The sequence below is a fragment of the Narcine bancroftii genome, chromosome 6 (genome assembly GCF_036971445.1).
Source record: "Narcine bancroftii isolate sNarBan1 chromosome 6, sNarBan1.hap1, whole genome shotgun sequence".
Classification (NCBI taxonomy): domain Eukaryota; kingdom Metazoa; phylum Chordata; class Chondrichthyes; order Torpediniformes; family Narcinidae; genus Narcine; species Narcine bancroftii.
Genome location: NC_091474.1, coordinates 139,427,267 through 139,450,533, shown reverse-complemented (window position 1 = coordinate 139,450,533; position 23,267 = coordinate 139,427,267). Strand labels below are relative to the sequence as shown.

The 23,267-nt window shown below is 40.9% G+C and overlaps 1 protein-coding gene across 1 annotated transcript in view; it reads right to left on the bottom strand.

Moving 5' to 3' along the window:
• The window catches only part of sntg2 (syntrophin, gamma 2), a 276,157-nt gene that overhangs the window by 4,429 nt on the left and 248,461 nt on the right, over positions 1-23,267 (bottom strand). The window contains exons 15-16 of the mRNA XM_069888098.1: positions 7,552-7,644; positions 6,928-7,038 (exon numbers count right to left, since the gene is read on the bottom strand). Coding sequence (XP_069744199.1) covers positions 6,928-7,038; positions 7,552-7,644 — 204 coding nt within the window. The remainder of the gene's footprint in view (positions 1-6,927; positions 7,039-7,551; positions 7,645-23,267) is intronic.

Sequence of the window (23,267 nt, the reverse complement as noted above, 5' to 3'; positions counted from 1 at the left end):
ATCAACATGCTGCACTTACAGAATTTGTCTTCGAACAGTAATAAGAGAGAAATTTCAAGGTAATTTTCCCTTTGGAGCAATGAGGCCAATTGTGTGGATGCAATCAGCTAATTCAGAACAGCTCTGCAATTAAATATGGAATCTAATTTGTCAAAGAATGAAGTTTCTTAAAAGTGAATTAAATGACATACTTTAAAATTAAAATCCAGGAAATCTGAAAATGTGTTCCTGCCATAGCTGCTGAAAGGAACATTGGATATATTAATGTTTCAGTCCTTGAGAAAACAGGACATTTTTCTTTGGTTACATTCTATTCAATTTTCAAAGTACAGAAACATTATCATTTGGGAATTTAAGGTGAAAGCAATTTACCCTTGAACTGAAATAGAAGTATTATTTTCTCCCTTGTATCCACTGGAAAATAAGAGTTAAAATTGCTCTATTAACTTGATTACTTTAAATTAGTGAGTCAGGTATTTTATTGAGAGTGGTGTGAGATGAATATAATATGTGGGACAATCAAGGAGAGAGGAGGAGTGACAAATGGAGGGGGGAGGGGGGGAAGAGAGAGAGAGAGAGAGAAAAAGAAAGAGAGAAAGAAAGAGAGAGAGAGAGAGAGAGAGAGAGGTGAGTTGAGTTAGAGTTTTATAAAGTTTAAAGGGCAGAGTGAGGGAGTGAGTAATTGAGATAATTGGCAGGGAAAAATAAAAGTAAGGGTAGCTAAAGAGGAGCAGCCAGTGAGGAGAGGCCACGGTAGGAATGGAGCTTGGAGGCTTTGGTGAGCAGATGTTAAGGAAGAGCTTGCTTGCAGAGAGGTAAGGCCAGTAAGTTTCTTTAATAAATTTAATTAACTTAGGAGTGAGTAATGGAGAAAGAAGTTAGGGCAGCCAAGTGCTCCAAATGTAGGATGTGGGAAGTCACGGATAGTACATTTGTTCCTGATGACTATACCTGCAAAAGGTGCATCTAGCTGCAGCTCCTGACCTACTGAGTTAGAGGCATGGAGCTGGATGAACTTAAGATCTTAAGGGAGGCAGAGGTAGTGATAGGCATAACTCTCATGAAGGCAGTCACCCCTAAAAGTCAGGAAGCAGGTAACTGGGTGATTGTCAGGAGAGGTAAAGGGAAGAGGCAAACAGTGCAAACAGAGCACACCTGTGGCTATTCCCTTCAACAAGTATATTGTTTTAAATACAGTTGGGGGGGGGGGGATGATATAGCAGAGACAAATTGAGGTGGTTACATCTCCAGCAGAGGGGCTGGCCTCCCAGCTCAGAAGGGAAGGGTGGAGTAGAGGAGAGCTATGGGAATTGGGGACTCATTGGTTAGGACAGCAGATCGGAGGTTCTGTGAACAAGATCAGGACTCCCGGATGGCATGTTGCCTCCAAGATGGCAGGGTTAGGGACATCTCTGATTGTGTTCATAGCATTCTGGAGGGGGAGGGGGAGTAGCTGGATGTCGTGGTCCATGTGGGGACCAATAAAGGTCCTGAAGAAGGAATATAGGGAGTTGGAGAAAAAAGTTAAAAAAGCAGGACCTCAGGGGTGGTAATCTCAGGATTGCTGCTTGTGCCACACATCAAAGAAGGTAGAACAGTAAATTGTGGCAGATGAATATATGGATGAAGATTCAATGCATCATTGGGATCTCTTCTGGGGAAGAACTGACCTGCACAAAAAGAATGGGCTGCACCTGAACTGGAGGGGGACCAATATTCAGACAGACAGGTTTGCTAGAGCTGTTGTGGAAGGTTTAAACTAGTTTGGCAAGAAGGGGTGGGAATCAGAATGCGAGTGCAGAGGTTGAGGTAGAAGGACAAAAGCATGATACTATGAGTTCTGAGTTGGTGAGAAAGGAGAGGCAGGGGATAAAACATAAAGGCAGCCAGTTAGAGGGTTTAAGATGTGTCTATTTCAATGCTAGGAGTTTTAGGAATAAAGGGGATGACCTTAGAGCATGGATCAGTACGTGGAACTATGATGTAGTGGCCATTACTGAAACTTGGCTGGAGGAAGGACAAGATTAGCTGATGCAAGTGCTGGGTTTAGGCATTTTAAAAAGAATAGGATGGGAGGTAGGAAAGGTGGTGGGGGGAGTAGGATTACTGGTCAGGGATAGTATCATGGCTATAGAAAAGGGGAATGCTGCAGAGGGAATGTCCACCGAATCGGTGTGGGTGCAAGTCCAAAATGGGAAGTGAGTAGTCTATAGGCCCCCCAAATAGCCCTTGGGACACTGAGGAGCAGAGAAGCAGGCAGATTTTTGAATGTTGTAGGAAATACAGGATTGTAGTTATGGGCAATTTCAACTTCCCCATTATCGACTGGTACCTACTGACTACAAGAGGGATAGACGGGGCTGAATGTGTCAGGTGTGTACAAGGAGGATTCCTGATGCAGTACGTGGATCAGCTGACTAGAGAAGAGGCCACACTGGATCTGGTTCTGGGGAATGAACTTGGTCAGATGGTGGACCTCTTGGTAGGGGAACATTTTGGTGAGACTGACCATATCTCCCTTGGAGAATGGCAAATGTAGTCTCCCTGTTTAAGAAAGATAATAGGGAGAATCCTCCGAATTATAGTCTGGTCAGTCTTGCATCAGTGATATGTAAACTAATGGAGAGGATTCTTAAGGATAGGATCTCTGAGCATTTGGAGAAGTACAATCTACTCAAGGACAGTCAGAATGGTTTTGTGAAGAGAAGGTCGTGCCTCACGAGTCTAATTACTTTTCTGAGGAAGTAAAAAATGGAATTGATGAGGATAGGGCAGTTAATGTGATCTACATGGATTTTAGCAAGACATTTGACAAGGTCGCCCACGACTCATCCAGAAAGTCATGAGGCACGGGATCAGTGGAACCTTGGCTGTTTGGATAAAAAATTGGCTTGAAGGAAGAAATCAGAGAGTGATAGTGGAAGGAAAGTATTCTGCCTGGAGGTCGGTGACTAGTGGAGTGCCACAAGGATCTGTTCTGGGAACCCTGCTCTTTTATAAATGATACCTGGATGAAGAGGTGGAAGGTTGGATCAGTAAGTTTGCAGATGACACAAAAATTGGAGGAGTTTAGGATGGAGCTGAAGGTTGTTGAAGGTTACAAAAGGATATAGACAGGATGCAGTTTGAAAGAAAAGTAGTAGATGGATTTTAATCCAGATGAGTGTGAGGTGATGCATTTTGGAATGATAAACCAGAAGGCTGTGTACAGGGGTAATGGTCGGTTACTTAAGAGTGTGCATGAACAGACCTTGGGGTGCAAATCCATGCATCCCTTAAAGTTACCGCATTGGTTGAGAGGATAGTTAAGAAGGCCTATGGGATGCTGGGATTCATTAATAGGGGGATTGAATTCAGGAGGAGAGTTCATGTTGTAACTCTACCATCCTTTGGTAAGACCACACTTAGAGTAATGTGTTCAGTTCTGGTCACCTCATTATAGGAAGGACAAGGTTGGAACCAGAACAAGTGTTAGGGGGGCATTAGCGTGACAGGGGTGGGCACAGTGCAACACTTGTAAACTTGCGCATTCGTGGGGGTGGGGGGGGCATGGATGCTGGTAACTACCTGCTGATGAATGTTATAATCCTCCGTCTCTTCAATGTGGCAGACCAAAGTGCTGCTTTTATTGCTGGAAGAGTCACTAGCGTGTGTCATGCTAGATGCTAGTGATGCTTGATACACAATAGTGATGCAGCCAGTGGTGGGGGCAGGTAGAAGGTGAGCAATGGCCGCAAGTGTATGGAGGGGAACAACACTTCACTTGGGAGAGCAATGCCTGTGGATGCTCCCCACCCACCCCTGGCACCGAGCCTGAGGAAAGATGTTGAAGCTATGGAGAGGGTGCAGAGAAGATTTACCTGGATGTTGCCTGGATTGTGAAACAAGTCTTATGAGGCAAGGTTAGTAGAGCTGGGACTTTTCTCTTTGGAGTGTAGAAGGATGAGAGGAGACTTGATAAAGGTCTACAAGATTATGAGAGGCATAGGTAGGGTGGACAGCCAGCATTTGTTTCCCAGGACAGGATCAGCAAACTCCAGACAACATATGTACAAAGTTAAGGAAGGAAGTCTCGTGGAGACATCAGGGGTATTTTTTTTTTTTTTTACACAAAGAGTTATGGGTGCCTGGAATGCCTTGCCAGAGATGGTGGTGGAGACTGAAACATTAGGGGCATTTAAGAGACTCTTAGACAGACACATGGATGAAAGAAAATAGTTAGTTATGGGGTAGGGAAGGTTTAGTACTCTTTTAAGGAATTTATGGGTCAGCACAACATTGAGGACTGAAGGGCCTGAACTATGCTCTAGTGTTCTGTGTTCTATTATTTTAATACAACAGAAAGCAATGTTTCTGCAAGTGATACTATCATGTTCAAAACATTGTTTGGTAAAGTTATTAGCTATTATCTTTCAGCTCTCATGAATCCAATGATTCCTCAAAATGATGGAGAAGATAGATATATGGGATCCACAATTCAGAATCGGCTTGCTTATAAAATACAGAAGGAAATGGTGCAAGGGTGATATTCTGGATGGAGACTCATGATATTCCACAGGTGGTGTCGGGGCTTCTGAAAATATAGATTGGTAGGTTAATAAGTTTGCAGATAACAACAAAGATAGGAGGAGTTGTGTGCAGTGTAGAGTGTTACAACAGAATATAGATCAGTTACAGATATGGGCAGAGAAATGGCAGATGGACTTTAATCTGGACAAGTAAGGGGTGTGGCACTTTGGGAGATCAAATGTAAATAGGATGTATAAGATTAATGGCAGGACAAACATTAATAAATAGAGGAGGAAATCAGGAGTGTAGGGGAGGAGGTGGAGATAGGGGTCTGGGGAGGAGGTGAAGATGGGTGGACTGGGGATGTGAAGATCAGGAAGCCTTGGGAATGGCTTGAAATTGAGGGGACTGAGGTGATAACACCATTGTTTGAACTTTAACAAGGCATCACATGCCTCCCATGATTTGGTAGATCAGGTGCACTCCACAGAGCTCAATAATGTAAAAGAAACTTTCTGGTGAATGATTTCAGACAAGCTAGGAGAAGCATAGATGGTTGAAGGAATCTGTTACGGCAATAACTATTGGAAGATTAATAATGATTCTTCAAAATTCTATCATGTCACACCCAACAATTCTGATAATAATATGTACCTGGTAAAATGTTATAGAAAATAGAAATTGAGAGATGAATAAAGAGAAAGAGTGATGTAAGTTTTTTTTAATATTCAATTGATAATCTCGAATAAAGCATAAACTATATTAAGGAATAAAATTGAACAATTCTTCTTTCTTTTCTGGACCTGGTTGTTTGATGAGCATTGCATTAATAACTATCTTGGAATTAACTAGGATTTAGCTTTCGGCAGCCTGTCTAGCAGACAAGGTAAGGATGTCACCTGTGTGAAATGAATAGCCACAGATAAGATAACCTGCACTTTTTGGAGAGTTGCAAAAGGGTGTATTTCTTATTCTCATTGGTTAGTTTGCACAATAATAGTGTCTAATTTCATTCACATGCCATTGTTCTTCCAGCAAGATTTGCCCAGTTGTTTATTTGATCTGAATTTCAAATGTTTTCCAACAGCATGAATGTTGGGCAAACTGTTCTTTGACAATGCTATATCCAGAAATCACATTGCTGTGACAGATGCAATACTGATGTGGCTTCATTGACTCGTATGTTTTGGTCATGTTAGACAAATTTTGGAAAGCTATTTTTAAAACACTTTCATGATATTGGTTATTCAATTACAACCTAACCCCTTAACTGCTCTTTTTGGAATCATAGATGTAGGTTGTTTATATACTTTTGCATGTCGAGTTCTAGCTTTTTCTACATTATTAGCTAGAAGAGCCATTTTACTTAAATGGAAAGACTTTGATTCTCCTACATTATTTCAATGGCTTCCTCACATTAGGGCCTTTCTTAAATCTCGGAAATAAAAATCAAAACTTTTACTTTAGACACAACTACTAAATATGAAGAAACATGGAAACCATTTATTGATGACTTTCATAGGATATAACTGGCATCACCCTATGTATTAACCCTTTCCAGATGCAATCTAATTCTTGCCTTTTTTGTTATCTGTAGGTGTGGACCAGAGCTGTTTTAAACTCTTCGACAGATCCTCGGAACAGGCTGCTCAGCTGTTATTTTGTTGTTGCTTTTTTATTACATTTTTTAATAGAGTAGTTGTTTCATAAATATATATATATATCACATATAAATATATATATATATATATATATATAATTATTTCTTTATCTCTTTGTTAGAAGAATTATTTCTAATATGTCACATTTTCACTCTGGAATTTACATATGGTACTCATACTTGAAGTCTTGGACATAACATTTTGATTGTGTTATTTCCCCTTATACCGTGTATATTATGAAATTTTAACAAAAAGATTGAAAAAGAAATTAGATTGCTGCAAAAGCAAAAAAGTGTTCATCCCTTAGATCAGATCTTGGTTATTTTTCCTTCCTCCTTTCAGGCAGCCTCTCAGGATCAAGGGTGACCTACTACCAATTCAACTTTGTGGATTCAAAGGAGGTTAATGAGGACAACGTGGGGATTGCAGAATCATCCAGGGTTGGGGAAGGAGGTGCTTGAATGAGTGGAGAGATGCGTAGTTTGTGAGGTGCTCTGCTTCTTTCTTCATCTAGTTGGTCCCGACCCAAGGTCGTGAGATTCTCAACAGGATACTTATCTCCATATTATTAGTGAATTTTAATTTCTTAAGTTGGCACATTTGTGTTACAAGTTGAAATTGGCATTAGATTTCCAGTACAATTCAGGGATAATGTGAATCTTAGTATTCACATCCTATCTAACTATTAAAGAGAATATTTTCCCTGCCCCAAATGGTATTTTAATTACAGTAGTTACACTTCATATAATAAAGATACCTTCATATCAATCTGCCTGGTATCTGTGTTCTGAAACAACAATTTCACACATGTTTTTCCATCATCCGAAGACCCCTTGAGTTGTGAGAACTTGAATCTCCAGATAATGTTCTGTAAAGTAACATAAGATTGCCATTATATATCTAGCAGCATGTGGAGTGAACAATATGAATTATATTCACACAACTGATTTTACCAAAATTCAGTGTGATGCCTGCGATTAATACTTTGAAATGATACTCATTCATTGAAAAACAGCATGTATATTACTCTCAGTTGAACAAGATCTTTCAAAAATGCTCTCAAATGTACTGTTTTACACTTCTTACATTGTATCATGTTTTATCCCCTGATAGACTTAAATCAGCACTTTGAAATATTGCACAATTGCAATCAATACAATTTGAAAAAAAAATTATTAGATTTTTTCATTCTATAAGTTAACTTTGTGAGGTAATGTACCCACAACGCAGCCTTCGGTGAATGAGCAATAGACAATTTTATACCAGAATGAAAGAATTAAATTGATTTTAGATTCACATCAAAACCATTAACTTCCAAATTACTACTGAAATGTGTTTGTTTGAACTTCAACAATACTTCTGTGCTTTAATATTTCCTCACCTTTGTGTTATTATCAATACAGGTAAATCCAGAAGCAAAGTCTATTGTGAAGGAAAATGCTTGGCCTTGCCAAGTGCATCCATAAGTCTTAGACTGGTGAAAGGAAAAACACAGCAGGGTTATTATAGAAAGAAATCTATGCATCTTCAAAATAGGCAGATATATTTGGTGTATTGCTTTGTTATCAAGCAAGAAAACTGAAATTTCATCACCACTAGTTTTATCAAATCATCTCTGCAATTTCCAGGGAAGAAATCCAACCAGTCAGATGTTCTTCCTTGGTTTTTGAGTACTCCTTACTAAAGTGCCGGCTGAAAGTTAACCATTACACTTGGAAATATTTCTGAAACAATTACTTTATTATTGTCTTTCCAGGCACTCATTTCTAAATTGTTGGGAGAGCATCAGGGAATTGTAGCAGATTACAAATCCCAGTGGACAACGTGGGGATAGTAACACAGTCACTATGAACACCTATATTGGTTATGTCCTCTAAAATGAAGGATAGGCCACTTTGAGGAAATATTAGAAATGGACCAATTTAGGCAAGGAAAATGAATTCAAATTAGTTAATTCTTGTCACTCAGGGTTTCAGATTTAGCAATGCTTTTACATGAATCAATGGTGTTGTTTCCTGTCTCCTTCTTTACTGCAGTATCACGATGTAAGTTAAAGATTCATCATCCATTTGAAGGCTGTTTAGTTAGTGACCAAAATTGAAAGTAATTCAAGTGTGAAACACTGTGCTGCACTTCTGAACTAAAGATAAAGCAGAGCATGTACATTTAGTTATTCCCTGCATATTTTCAATTACAGACCAAAGTACGTATTCAGAGTTGAATTATGAACATCTAGACTGTTATGTTAATACACTCTAGAGTCATATCATTTCATTGTTTTCTACTTAAGAAATTCATTTCAATTTCAGAGGCTGAATGCAACCTGTTGATGGGCATTAGTAATACATCCAGTACCTCTAACCAGCGATAACATTCTAGGCACTAATCAAAGAACAAAGACAGGTTCCTGCTCACTTCCACAAAGCTCCATTTATCTAACATTCTTTTCTGCTTGCTTAATATCTGTATCAAAATAAAGAAAAACTGTTGCAATATCACAATCTCAACTGATACTCAGGTGAAAGAAATAAAATTAGAAACAGAATCTGTTATCACTTGCGACCTAACAAACAGAATAAGGGCACTTATTAAAACAGGAAATACCATATGATAGTAGTCAATGACCTAAACAAAAATAATCAAACATAAAGATCAAGATAAGTTTCAATGTTCAATGAAGACAGAGGATAACCATCCAAAGATCATCAAAGAAGAACCCAACTGACAACCACCTTGCATTGGTGAATATCTGGAATGAGCTGCCATAGAAAAATGCCTTTCCAACTTTCGAAAGGAAAGGCATAAAGGGATATGGTGTTCATTGCAGGCAAATAGGATTTGGGTCAATAGACTTCATGGTAGACTGAAGAAGGATCTGCTTTCATGAGAAGCATTTCTAAGAATTCCTTTCAGCTACAGCGCAGAATTTCTGCCGAGTGAACTAGCCTGCTGTGGTCAATTCGAGACAACATCTACGCTCCTCATTGAGAAAGGAACCTTTCCGTGCAAGTGTGCACATGGTTTCATGTCTTGGAAGTATAGCTTACAACTATTATGCTTTCACTATGGAAACTGTGTTATTTGACTGAAAGAATAAATATTTCTTAGAATGTTTTCTCTGACAGTTGATGACCCCAATTGTCAGGAGAATTTTACAAGTACTATATGGCCCATTAAACCATTTCTGTGCCTGCAAAGTATAACCACTGGATTAAGAACATTATGATTATGCAATTTAGTGTACTCAAATATGACCTCACATCTCCTAGAATGCCTTTTCACCTCAAATAAAACCAGAATATATTGGAAGTCGCCAACAAGACAGGAAGCATCATGGAAATTTTTGAAGTTGACAACCATTTTGGATTTAGATGAGTATCTCTACTGCAAGGCATTTTCTCTATTGCCTACAAAAGTACATGTAAACTGACTATCAACAAGAAATGATGGGCTTTTTCCAGAGATGCAGAAGTGAACATTACCCTAGATCTCAGAAAAAAAAACATGCTGTAAAAGGCTTGTAAAATATATTTACATCTTCTCTGAGATTTTTGGGAGGATTGCAGCAATGATTTTAAAAAATGGGCAGATTAGCAAGGCTGCACTGAAACATTTAATCAAAGGTTTCTTGATTTGAGTGTTAAGTATAGTTAAGTGGGAAAGGTTCTTCTGCAAGCTTCCAGTGGCCGCTTGGCATTCTATAAATGATTTGACTACTTGTAGCTTATCCCATCTTGACAACTGATCTGTGGCTCACACCAACATAAAGGACTTTAAGAGGCTGGTCATGGCTCACATTAATTTCAGTCTCCCAGCCAGCATTGACCTATTTCAATTTCCCTACTGGTCAAACTTGTCCACAGCAGATGCCATCTCCCTGGCTCTCCACTCAGCCCTGGAACATCAAGAATACCTGTTCATCACCCACAGCTCCAATATTAATACCATGGTCTCTGGCAAACTTATCCCAAACCAGGATCTTGGCCACAGCACAGCCCTCTGTAACTGGATCATTAACTTTCTAAGTGCTCTGTCAGAATATGCACTCAGCCTTGTACTATATAACCTTAATATCCATGACTTTATCGCCAAATAGCACTCTAACTTTAATTGTCATGAAGATGCCACAGTTGTAGGCGAAATGTCAAATAATGTTGAGGCAAAATAGAGGAAGGAGATTGAGAGTCTAACGGCTTGATGCCAAGATAACAACTACTTTCTCAATGTCAATAAGATGAAGGAGATCATTATTGACTTCAGGAGAGTCCTCCCCCCTCTCCACATCTGTGGCGCTGGAAGTCAATGATAGCTTCAGGTGCTTAGAAATAAGTATTTCTAATGAATTGTTCTTTGAACAAAATTTGGTATGTCCTTCTTGTCCCTCAATAATTTATACAGGTGCACCATCAAAAGCACACTTACAGTATGAATCGCAGCATGGAATGGCAGCTAATTTGCTCAACATCAGAAGAAGCTACAGAAGGAAGTGAATGTAGCTCAAAACCTAATGCAAATTTCACTCATCACCACGACCTATGAAAGGCAGCCAACATACTGAAGGATCCATCACTCCATGGACATACTCTCTTCTCCCATTGGGGAGAAGGCTTAAATGCGTGAAATCACACAGCAACAAGCTAATAGAAAGATACTTTCCTGCAGCCATAATGCTCATGAATGAATCCCAAAAATAGTGCTAATATGCTGCCTTTGATCAGTGCTAATTGATCTTTCTTTTCATGGGTATCCTATGATGCTCATTACATGGCTGTGTGAATGTTAGAGATAACCTGTCAGTCTGCTTGCAGAAGAACTCTTCTCAGTACACTATGCATTTTGTGACAAAAAAATTGAGATTAAACATTGTCCTGGAGACTCCAATAAAGTGAATGAATCTCTGTCGGCTTTTCTCCTTCCCTTATCTGGGCTGAGTGATGTTTTTCTCCTTCTGGCCATCTTCCAGATCCCATTGATTGTTCCCTCCAAAACGCTGGGGCAACCACAGCAGCCATGCTATCACCAAATGTGTTTTTTGCCAGATGATATCCTGCCAAATCTGCTGGAACTCAACCTATTAAATTACACTAGAAGCACAGCAGTAGAGTATTCCCAGTAATACACAAATCAAAGGAAGGGACAGAATATGGAAAGAGAGAATCTGTTTAAGGTGCAAAGAAAGATTTATAAGGCTAATATTACAATAACAAAGATACTCCTGAGTAGGTTGAGTGTAGTTAAAAATGATTTGTTTGAGAAGTATGTGAGCCGAAAACTGTTAAAAAAAATAAATGGTTCGACCCTATGCCTGGAATCCTTTGGAGCTGCTGGCAGTTTAGGAATTAATGAGCTATGGCTCCTTCATACTTATAAGTGAAAAATGGCAGTACTTCATCAAATCTCCAGGTTTCACTGAATCAATAATAGTTTAGGCTTGATTCCCATTTCAAAGTTCATTTAGTCTTCAGTCGCTCAGTCTTAGCAAGGGTAACATTTGGGACTTGATATCAATGAACTTCTAGGTTGACATTCCAGTCCAATACCATGGAAGTACTGCACTGTGGAGGAGCATCTTTCAGAAGGGACGCTTAACCAACGCTTCAGATGCACTCACAGATGGACTTAAATGTTTCGGAGCTGGAAAATTCTGCTGTCCAAAATTTATTGCTCAATGTTGCTAAAACAAGTTAACTAGTTGTATGGTTGTTGGGTTGCTTTTAGTCCTTCATGTGTGCTGATTGGTTTCCCAGATTACAACCATGTCCAGAATTTGAAAATACTTAACTAAGTGTAAGATTCTCAAAAAAAATCAAGATCAGTTTATTGTTACGTGCACTGAGGTGAGCAGATTTGTTTTATGTAGTATCCATCTGTGACAGATTATAGATCTGCTTTTGGGAGATAAATTGGGGAAAGTTTTTTTTTAGTGTAGGTCACATACAAACACTTCAAAACGGATCTCATTTAAAATAATGGAGCTGTGCTCAAGCCAGTCAGTCTGGCTTTGAGTGCCTTTGCAAAAGCTTTGGAGAGTGCCCAATAGACTTCACTAATGGATTGTTGTTTCGAAAAGCAACAGATGAAAGAACTCGGAGGAGTAGGTTCAGAGACGCAAGTTGTCTGGGAATGCTGTTTGCTGTTCTAAGAGAGTCATGTGATTTTTGCAAGAAGAGATGGAGTCAAACAGGCTTTTTCTCTGAGAGAGAGAGATAACAGTTCTTCAGTTTTACAGTCAGCAGCAACATTTGGGACTGGAACAGGACAAGCTGGGAAGCTTGTTGGAAAACCCCATTTGGAAGATTTGAAAGCCCTTGTGGTTCATACAAGAGGAGAGGACTGACTGCTTAATGTTTCACTTGAAATAAGGGAAACAAAAAGGAACTCTGTGGTGACCTAAAAGAAAGAGATTATCACCTGGAAAAACCCTAATGGGGCAGGTTTCTTCGGCAAGACTCTGAAGTGGCTGATTAGAAGGGATCAGTTGTGGGTGTCCAGCAAACAACAAATCTCTCTCTGAAAACTGACAAGAACATTCCTGAGCAGTAACTGTCATGATAATGAATATGTATGAGATGTACCGGAAGTCACGTGGTATGAGAGAGAGATAAGAGCACAAGCAGGAGAACAAAGGAAACTGGAAAATAAAGACCCTGAGAAGTTTACCTGATAAAACTTGTGTTTAATGTTTTATTAACTTCACATTTCAGGCCACAAATTTGACATTGGCGACGAGGATGAAAGAAGCTTGAAGAAAATTAAAGACTAAACAAGATTACAGACAACTTCAAGGTGATAAGAATTTTCTCTTTGCTTCAGTACTTTTGGGGCTGGAATATTTCCTCATGGCTTGGGCAGACGGTGACTTTCTAACACATAGTGGAATTGCTCATTTTGACCCAACGGGTGATGCAAACACTGTAAGTGTGAAGTGGAAGGCATGGCTGGAAGAATTTGAATCCTACGCCGACAGTCGTGGCCTATTTCTAGATACCGGTACAGTTGAACAAAAAGCGCAGAGAAGGGCGTTACTTCTTTTCACTGCTGGACCCGCAGTTCGGGAAACATTTAAGACACTTTTGTATACTGGAAGAAAGGATGAGTACCGGAAAGCGGTAGATGCATTAAATGCACACTATGTAGTGACACCGAATGCTACATTTCAACGCCATTTGTTTCGGAGAACGAGACAAGAAGATGGCCAGACAATTGCTCAGTACGTGATGAGACTACGCCAGCTAGCTGTTGGATGCAATTACATGCCAGCTGATTTGGACAACCAATTATTGGATCAAGTCGTACAGCACTGCAGATCAGATAAACTCAGAAGACGTCTACTGGAAAGAGGGAGTGAGTTGGAACTCACCGATGCTTTAACCATTGCTGCTGCATTAGAGGCTGTTGAAGGGCAATTTCATACCATGACCCTGAAAGACAACTCAAGCCAGCAAATTAAGAGGCTCTCACATCGCCATATCCAGCCAAGATATACATCAACACAGGACGTGGAGTGTTATCGATGTGGAAACCGAGGTCACTTTGGAAAAGACCCATATTGCCCGGCCAAAGGCAAAGTTTGCAGAAAGTGTGGAGGTAAGGACCACTTTGCAAAGAAGTGCAAAAGCAAGTCCAATGCAGACCAGAAGAGGAAGAGTACAACTTCCAAAGGCAAAGCCTGGGGGAAAGGAAAGTATCCTGGAAAGAAAGATACCATTCACCAGATAGACGGTGACGATGATGATACCCAGGAGGGACAGAGTTGTTACCAATTTACGTTGAATGAAGTACATCATGAGAAGGTCCCAGTGATCATTGGTGGGGTGACAGTGCAGGTCATTGTAGACTCAGGCAGTGACAGTAATGTGATTGATCGACATTTATGGGAGAAGTTGAAAAGGAAAAAGATCATCTGTACCTCAAAGAAGTGTTCCAAGAAACTGTATCCATACACAGCAACCAAGCCATTGCAGACCATTGGATGTTTTACTGCAACTGTTGAAGCTGGAGATAAGTACACCGAAGCAGAGTTTATGGTCATAGAAGAGAGGGGAGAACCATTGCCGAGTAGAAGCACAGCGCAAGACCTGGCAATACTTCATATTGGAGCTTGTGTCAATTCAATTCAGTCATACGAGGATATGAAGCAAGAATTCCCCGCAGTCTTCCAAGGTGTAGGAAAGCTGAAAGGTCGACAATTGAAGCTAGCGGTAGATGAAACAGTCAAAACTAAGGCACAACCAATGCGCCGAACTCCGTTTGGACTTCGTGGTAAAGTCGAAGCCAAAATTAAAGAATTGATCGAACAAGACATTATTGAACCGGTGGAACATTCGACACAATGGGTTAGCCCAGTAGTGATTGTGCCCAAACCAAAGGGTGACATAAGACTATGTGTTGACATGAGAATGGCCAATGAAGCTATAATTAGAGAACGACACACTATACCAACAGTGGAGGAAATACTTCAAGAACTAACTACCAGCAAGGTATTCTCAAAAATTGATCTGAAATGGGGCTATCATCAATTAGAGCTGGATCCAGGTTCCCGAGATGTAACAACATTTGTGACTCACTGTGGATTGTATCGTTACAAGAGACTATCATTTGGAATTAATGCAGCTTCGGAGATCTACCAGTATGAAATCCATCGAGTGATTCAAGGCATTCCTGTAGTTGCCAACATTTCTGACGACATCATAGTCCATGCACCAACAAAGGAAGAGCATGACAAACGGTTGAGGCGTGTACTATCTAGACTACAGGAGGCAGGCCTTACCGTGAATGGAAACAAGTGCCAGTTCGGTGTGTCAGAAATGGACTTCATGGGACACAGACTTACACGGGAAGGACTAAACCCTGCAGAGGCCAAGGTGAAAGCTATTGCAGAGGCACGTGCACCTCAGAACGCAACAGAGGTGAGGAGTTTCCTGGGATTGGTCAATTTTTGTGCAAAGTTCATTCCTAATTTCGCTGTAGTGGCAGAACCACTAAGGAAACTAACCCGGAAAGGTGTACCTTTTCATTTTGGATCTGAGCAGAAGAAAGCGTTCACAGTGCTGAAGCAAAGCCTGACAGATGCAAAAACTCTTGGATATTACGATCCGGCGGCATCAACCAAGGTCATAGCTGATGCCAGCCCGGTTGGTTTAGGAGCTGTGTTGGTCCAGATGCATGATGGAGGACCAAGAATCATTGCCTATGCCAGCAGATCGTTATCAGATGTGGAAAGAAGGTACTCTCAGACAGAGAAAGAAGCACTCGGACTTGTATGGGCCTGTGAGAGGTTCCATGCATATTTATACGGCATTGAATTTGAACTCATCACAGATCATAAGCCATTAGAGGTAATCTATGCACCTAGATCCAAACCATGTGCCAGAATAGAGAGATGGATACTCAGACTACAACCCTACAAATATAAAGTAATCCACATTGCAGGGAAAACAAACATTGCAGATCCGCTGTCCAGATTGGTGAAGGATGGTGGTCCACAATCCATGTCAGAATTGGGAACAGAAACAGAGAGCTTTGTACACTTCGTAGCTATTCAGTCGACACCGAAAGCTGTGACTACAAAGGAAGTCGAGAGAGAATCCGAACGTGATCCAGAACTTATGGAAGTAAGAGAATGCATACAGAGTGGAGAATGGGACAAGTGTACTCACAAGGCTTACATTCCCATTAGAGACGAATTTTGTTGCATCGGACAGTGTGTATTAAGAGGTTGCAGATTGGTGATACCGCAAAGATTGAGACCGAAGATCGTATCCTTAGCGCATGAAGGACACCTAGGTATCGTTGGTACCAAGCAAAACCTCAGAACCAAGGTATGGTGGCCAGGTTGTGATAAAAACGCAGAGAAATTTGTTAAAACTTGTCACGGATGTCAAATCACAAGTAGGAGTAATCCGCCAGAACCGATCCGGAGTACGCAACTCCCGACAGGACCATGGATCGACGTAGCTGTTGATTTTCTTGGACCTTTACCGACGGGTGAAACAATTATGGTAGTGATAGATTACTACAGCAGATACTATGAGTATGTGGTGTTGAAGTCCACAACCACTGAAAAAACAATACAAGCATTAGCAGAGATATTCGCAAGATATGGATTACCTGTTACATTATACTCTGACATTGGTCCACAATTCATTTCAGAGACATTTGCGGAATACATGAGGACCACAGGTATCCACCATCATAAAGTAACACCGAAATGGCCGCAAGCCAACGGAGAAGTAGAGAGACAAAATCAGTCCATTGAAAAACGATTGAGGATTGCGCACGCAGAAGGACAAAATTGGCGAGAAGCATTGCTATCTTATGTGGCTGTCTATCGAGCAACGCCTCATGCAACCACTGGAAAAAGTCCAGCAGAAGCATTTTTTGGGAGAAAAATCCGCACAAAAATGCCAGAAATGAAGGAAATCCGAGACGACCAGGAGATGAGGGACCACAATGCTGAAAAGAAAGGTGCAGCAAAGCTGTACACAGATTCGAAACGTGGAGCCAAGTACTCAGACATCATGCCAGGAGATAATGTTCTAGTGAGGCATGAAACTGGTGGTAAGCTAGATACACCTTATTACCATCAACCCTATACTGTCGTATCCAGAAGTGGCAGTATGGTGACAGTCAAGTCTCCGACTGGAGTCCTGTATAAGAGAAATGTATCAGGTGTAAAAAGGTATCAGTCCAGAGATACATCGAGCGAAGAGGTTGAAAGGCCAATACGAGATGCTGAAACTGAGAGACCTGATGATGTTCCAGAGACAGTTACCAGCACTCCTGATGAAGTGACTAGAGCGCCAGAAAAACCCGAAGCCGTGGCGAGCAGTATTTCAGACGCTGAGAGTGAACAACCGAGAAACGACGACAATATCGCAGACAGGCCGAAACGAAACCGGAAAGTGCCCAAACGATATGAAGACTTTGTGCCATAGTTTTAATAAGAACTTTGGGACAGTATTTAATCTTATATCATAAAGTGCATGTATGAGTGCTGTAGGAAGTAAACTTTATGTAGTTGAGTTATAGTATTACCATTAGTTACGATGTTTGTATGTTTCCGAGGGATATTGGTAAGTGAAGGTAAAGTTTATTTCTGATTAAAGGAGGGATATCATGATAATGAATATGTATGAGATGTACCAGAAGTCACGTGGTATGAGAGAGAGATAAGAGCACGAGCAGGAGAACAAAGGAAACTGGAAAATAAAGACCCTGAGAAGTTTACCTGATAAAACTTGTGTTTAATGTTTTATTAACTTCACATTTCGGGCCACAAATGTGACAGTAACCATTCACCTTTCAAGCACCAAAGCCTAGTGAACTTCATAAATGTTCAATTCTGTGAACAGTCTAAGAATTGCCTGCAACCAGTAAACTTGGAGGAATGAGAAGTGAGATTGGACTGTGAAGTAAAGAACTTTTCTAAACTTACTCACACATTACATACGCGTGCACTTAGAATTAGAAGGGGGCTAAGTTAATAGTAATCTTAAAGTTTGATTCTGTTTTCATGTTTAAAGATAATTAAAAGCAACTTTTGTTTAAGTAAACATTTGTCTTGGTGAATATCTATTACCGCTGGATTTTGGGGTCCTCTAGGCTCATAACACCAACAAATTAAAGCTTATAGAAACTATAGTAAAAACTTCAGTGTGGAGTGCAGGATAACAGAGAGAGAGAGAGAGAGAGAGAGAGAGAGAGAGAGAGAGAGAGAGAGAGAGAGAGAGAGAGAGAGAGAGAGAGAAAGAGGGAGAGATTAGTGAGAATATATCAAGGGCAACATTATTCTCTAGAATGAGGTTCATTCAGGAGTTGGATAGCAGTGAGAAAGATTCTGCCCTTGAATGTGATGATGTGCAATTTTATAGTTGTGTGTCTTCTTCCCAGTGGTAGGAAGGAGAAGGGAGTGTGGCAAGGATTGGATGAACTGAATATGTTGGCTGCTTTCCTGAGGCAGCAGGAAATACAGATGGAGTCAGTGGTAGGGGTTTGGTGTGATAGGATAGGTTGCATTCTCATCTCCACAGTTTCTTGCAATCTTGGGAGGAGCAGAACCTGTACCATGCAGTGATCCATCCTGAGATCATTCCTTTGAAGATGCATTGGTAAAAACTGTTGATAAGATGAACAGGTAAAATGGATCAATCCTATTTCCAATATAGGTGTGACAACTAAGCTCCACTGGGAACCTAAAGTAGAAAAGCTGGTGTAGATCTATTATAACAACAGGTCCCTTGATTTCCATCACTCAAATGAGGTCCCAAATGGAAAATCTCTTGAGATTGTCTTGCTGAGTTCATGTGTGCTTAGTATTGGTTGCAAGATGAGTAAGTGTAATTCTGTAAGGGAAATCCCAGATTTCTAGGAGGGACAAGTGAAAGCTCCTTACACAAAGGGCATCCTCTACCTTCTACAGACACCCCATGCTCTATATTCTACTGGAATGCTTGAAACTGAACAAACACCATTAATAGATGTTTGTGAATGGAGTACTCTGATCTGTTTTGCTAGAGATTAAAGTAGGCTCTTTCATTGCCACTCAGGTCCAGTTCTACTTGAATAGACAATGGAAATTATTTAATGCTTTGTGATAATTCCAATATGGTGCAATGAAGCACCCTTGGTTGATACTTATTATTTTGGTCAATGTTCTTGAATCTTTGCAAGAAATTAGTCTGTGGTGTCAATACAGAATGAGAATCTGGAACGCTGTCTCTCTTTTGAAAGAGACTTAATGAGGCATCTCTGTGATCCTGGATATGTGCCATCACCTATCACTTCATCCTATTTCGACAAATCTCTACCACTCAGCCGCCTACCTGATCAATAAGCATTTGACCCACAATCCCTTCTCTTGAATCCAACTCAATTTGGCTGCATAATGTGCTTGAGATGCTTATGTTTAAATTTCAGTTTGAACTTCAACAGCATGAGCTTATCTACACCCACCACCTCTTTCCATCTCCTCCCCTCCTGGTCTGACTTCTTTCCAAGTTAGCAGCTATTTCTCACTCCTTTGCAATTGAGGATAACATTCAATAATCTGGAGTCACTAATGAGGGTAATAAAACAAGCCCAGAACTTTCCATAGCTGAGGCAGGAGTTGGGTGGGCAGTTGTGAGATGGTGTGTTGACATCATTGTTTAACCATGAGTTCTGTGTGCCTGTGATGAATGGACTCATGATTCTCCCTACAATCCAAAATATTACTTCCACGCTTTGCATGCTCATGGACTGGGATTTCCAGGGGTCTCTGAAGATCTCTTCCCTTGCTGAACTGTCTATTTCAGAAGTCCGATGTCAGGTATGTAAACTGCATCACCTGTGCAAAGAAGGTGCTCGTGTTGGGAGTGTTGTCTGGCAGAGGCTTCACTTAGCATTCCAGTGGACTAGAGCAGCTATTCTCACCCTTTATGGCCCTGTGCCGCTTAGGATTCTCATCAAAGTTTATAGACCTCCTTCCCTATGAAGCAGTCATTTAGTTGGTTTCTTCCATATTTCTCGCCTTCCCACTACATCAAAAAACAGTTTAAAAATTGATTTCAGTCTGTGCCTCCTTAAACATGCAATGATCTCCAGAGGGTGTGGGGCCATTGAGAATGGCTGTCCTAGAGGATTCTGCAGAAATATAATTGGCAAAGTTTTTGTATCTCTTGAAGTGCTTGCTATATACAGTCCAGGTCTCGGTGCAGTCAGAGAGCATCGCTCCCAGGATTTTTGTGCCAAGCTTGAACTCTTAATCTTCAAATACCCACTTCTTCAATTGGCCAACACTGTGCTAATACATTGGAAGGATTGGTGAATTTCATCATCAATATCTGTCATCAATGAATGGTGGCTCCAGAGAATGTGCAAAGTTACCTCTGTTTTCCAAGATCTCATCACGAATTTGACAATGGTTTTGTACATTAGGGGCAGGTTATACAGTAGAGGCCATTGTTGTGAGATTGTTAGGAGTTAGGTCCATCCTTGAATGGATGAGACATCATTGGCGGGAAGCTTAGCCCTCATACTCACACAACTATACACTTCATATAGCTATCAGGCTATTGGAACATGCCACAATGCCAAATGCTAAAATTCAACTGATATCAGAACGGATTATTCCAGTGAGATTATAGGCTATTCGTGACCTTTGCTTTGCTTAACATAGATTGTACACCTGCAGATCAAAGACTAAGCACAAACAAAACGAGGAAATGTCATAGCACGCTAATGATTAATTTGACCATCGTTGTCTTGGCCTAACACTCACTGAGGTGTAGAAGGACGTGCATCTTGAATACGTTCTAAAGCAAAACTGATCAGCATCTGCTTAATTCTCAGACTAATCAATTTAGCAGGTTTTTACACAGTCTACTTTGGCTAAAATAGCTTCTATGTGATGACAAAACTTTTCCAAATACAGAGTAATAGTTATCCAAAATCATATTTGTTACTCTCCCCAGAAGTTTCAGCCTCAATTCGTTTACTTCTCTCCATCTCACTTTTTAACTTCTCTAATTGAAACCGTCTGTCCCTTTCAATCTTTCCCAAGTCATATTTTCTTTGTCTCTCATCACCTTCCCTCTGTTTTTCAGCTTCCTCTCACTCGTATTTCCTCCATTTTCCACTTCCTCTGCCTCATATGTCCTCTGTTTTTCAGCCTCTTTTTTTTAAGCCTATTCTCTTTGTTTTTCACCTTGGTCTGCCTCATGTTGTCTCTGTTTCTTAGCCTCCAACATCCTCCGTTTCTCTCTTTCTTCTTCCACCCTCAATTTCTCCAACTCCAATGGCAACTCAACAGATCTATCCACCGGAAAATTATCTAAGTCTTTCTCAACAAATTTTCCCTCACCTATATAATATTTCACTATAATCCTCGGTATTTGTATTTTCCTCATCCAATGCTTGATTTCAGTCAGCTTTAATGCCTTAGAAATAACCATCAGTTCCTCTTTTCTCTTGCTCTGTAGCTCCGCAGGTGATAATTGTAACAAAAAAGTATCAACATCCATTGTTGCTGTTTTTCCACACACAAGCTTTAAATGAAAAAACCAAAAACTAATAAATCACAAAATCTCCAATTTTCAATCCAAAAGGACAATCCCCCATAAAATGTTATGAGCCCAGAGGACTCATAAACCCAGCAGCAATAGATGTTCACCAAGACAAATGGTTACTTAAACAAAAGCTGCTTTTAATTATCTTTAAACATGAAATCAGAATCATACTTCAGCTTAACTTAACTAACCTAATTTAACCCTCTTCTAATTCTAAGCGCACGTGTGTGTAATATGTGTGTAAGTATAGAAAAGTTTTTTAATTGACTGTCTAATCTCACTCCTCATTCCTCCAAGTTCACTGGATGCAGGTAATTACTATACTGTGCACAGAATTTAACTTTTATAAAGTTCACCAGGCACTGGTTCTTGAAAGGTAAATGGTTACCACTCAGGAAGGTTCTTGTCGGTTTCCCAAGACAGATTTGTTGTTCCAGGATATCCACAGCTGATTCCTTTTTAATCAGCCACTTCAGTGTCTTGCCGAAGAAACTTGCCCCATCAGAGTTTTCCAGATGATAACCTCTTTCTTTAGGTCATCACAGAGTTCCTTTTTGTTTCTCTTATTCCAAGTGAAACATTAGACAGCCAGTCCTCTCCTCTTACATGAACCTCAAGGGCTTTGACCAGGCCGTCTTCCAAATGGAGCTTTCCACAAGCTTGCCAGCTTGTGCTGTTCCAGTCCCAGCTGTTGTTACTGGCTGTAATACAGTAGAAGTGATCTCTGTGAGTCTCTTTCTTTCTCTCTCTCTCTCTCTCCCTCTCTCTCTCTTGCACTCAGAGAAAGCCTGTTTGACTCTCTCTGCTTGCCAAACCACATGACCCTCCTAAACAGCTCCAGACAGAAGTCGCTCCAACAAGATCTAACATCTGTTGCCTTTTTGTAAACTGCAATCCATTAGTGAAGGTTCTTGGGCACTTTCCAAAGCTCTTGCAAAGGCTGTTGACCCCGACATGTCTAGCATGGGGCAGAGCTCCAGTATTTTGAATAAGATTTGTTTTCAAGCGTTTGTATGTGACCTACTCCAAAAATCCTTTCCCAATTTAAATCCCAAAAACATATCTATATACTCTGTCACCATATCAAAGAAGCCAAAGAAAAGTAAAATTCCAAATTGATACAAGATGAAACATTTGATTCCATCACACTTTAAAATTTATGTCAACTTTGATATTTTTCCAGGTATTGTGGCGGCGCACATCCTCATGGCAACCGGCCCCTCTTGTATCGCCATGTGGCGGGGCAGCCATGGGGAAATGGCGTCATCAAGTTTCTCTCTGACACTAGCATCCCTTCCAATGCGTACCCTGGGCAGCGATTATGATGTCACAATGCACCAGGTGACTGAGCTCATGTTGCCCTTATAGGGTCGCGCTGAATTTGAAAAAAAAACAGTCGTTAATGACTCTCAACGTGGTGGCTGTGTTTCTCCCACTGTTCACACTGCCACAGTGGTGACCCAGACGTGCCCAAATGTTTTTATGAACTCAAAACACCATGGTTTCAGCAGAGGTTAATGCTGTCTCCATCAAGCTTCCCCCCTTTTGGAGCCACAGACTGAGGAGAACATGGTTCTGGCAGGTGGAAGCACAATTTAAACTCCGCAACATCTCCTCAGGCACCACGATGTTCTATCATGTCATGAGTGCTCTGGTCCAAGATACGGCAGCAAGGGTGGACAACATCATCCACCACCCCCCCCCCCCCACCCCCCCTGGCTATGAGCAAGTATACCGCCTTCAAAGACCTGCTGTTTGGAACTTTTGGGCTAACTCCCCAGCAATGGGCTTCCAGGCTCCTTCACCTAAATGGGCTTGGGGACCATAGTCCGTCAGCGCTGATGGATGAAATGCTGGACCTGGAGGAAGACCACAAGCCTTGTTTTCTCTTCCACCATATATTTCTGGAACACATGCCGGAGGACATCCAGCTGCTCCTCACAGATGAAGACTTCTCAAACCCGAGGAGAGCAGCAGCCCATGCAGATGCCCTCTGGCACACAAAGAGGGAGAACAAAGCAGCCCTTAACCAGGTGGCACAACCACCAGC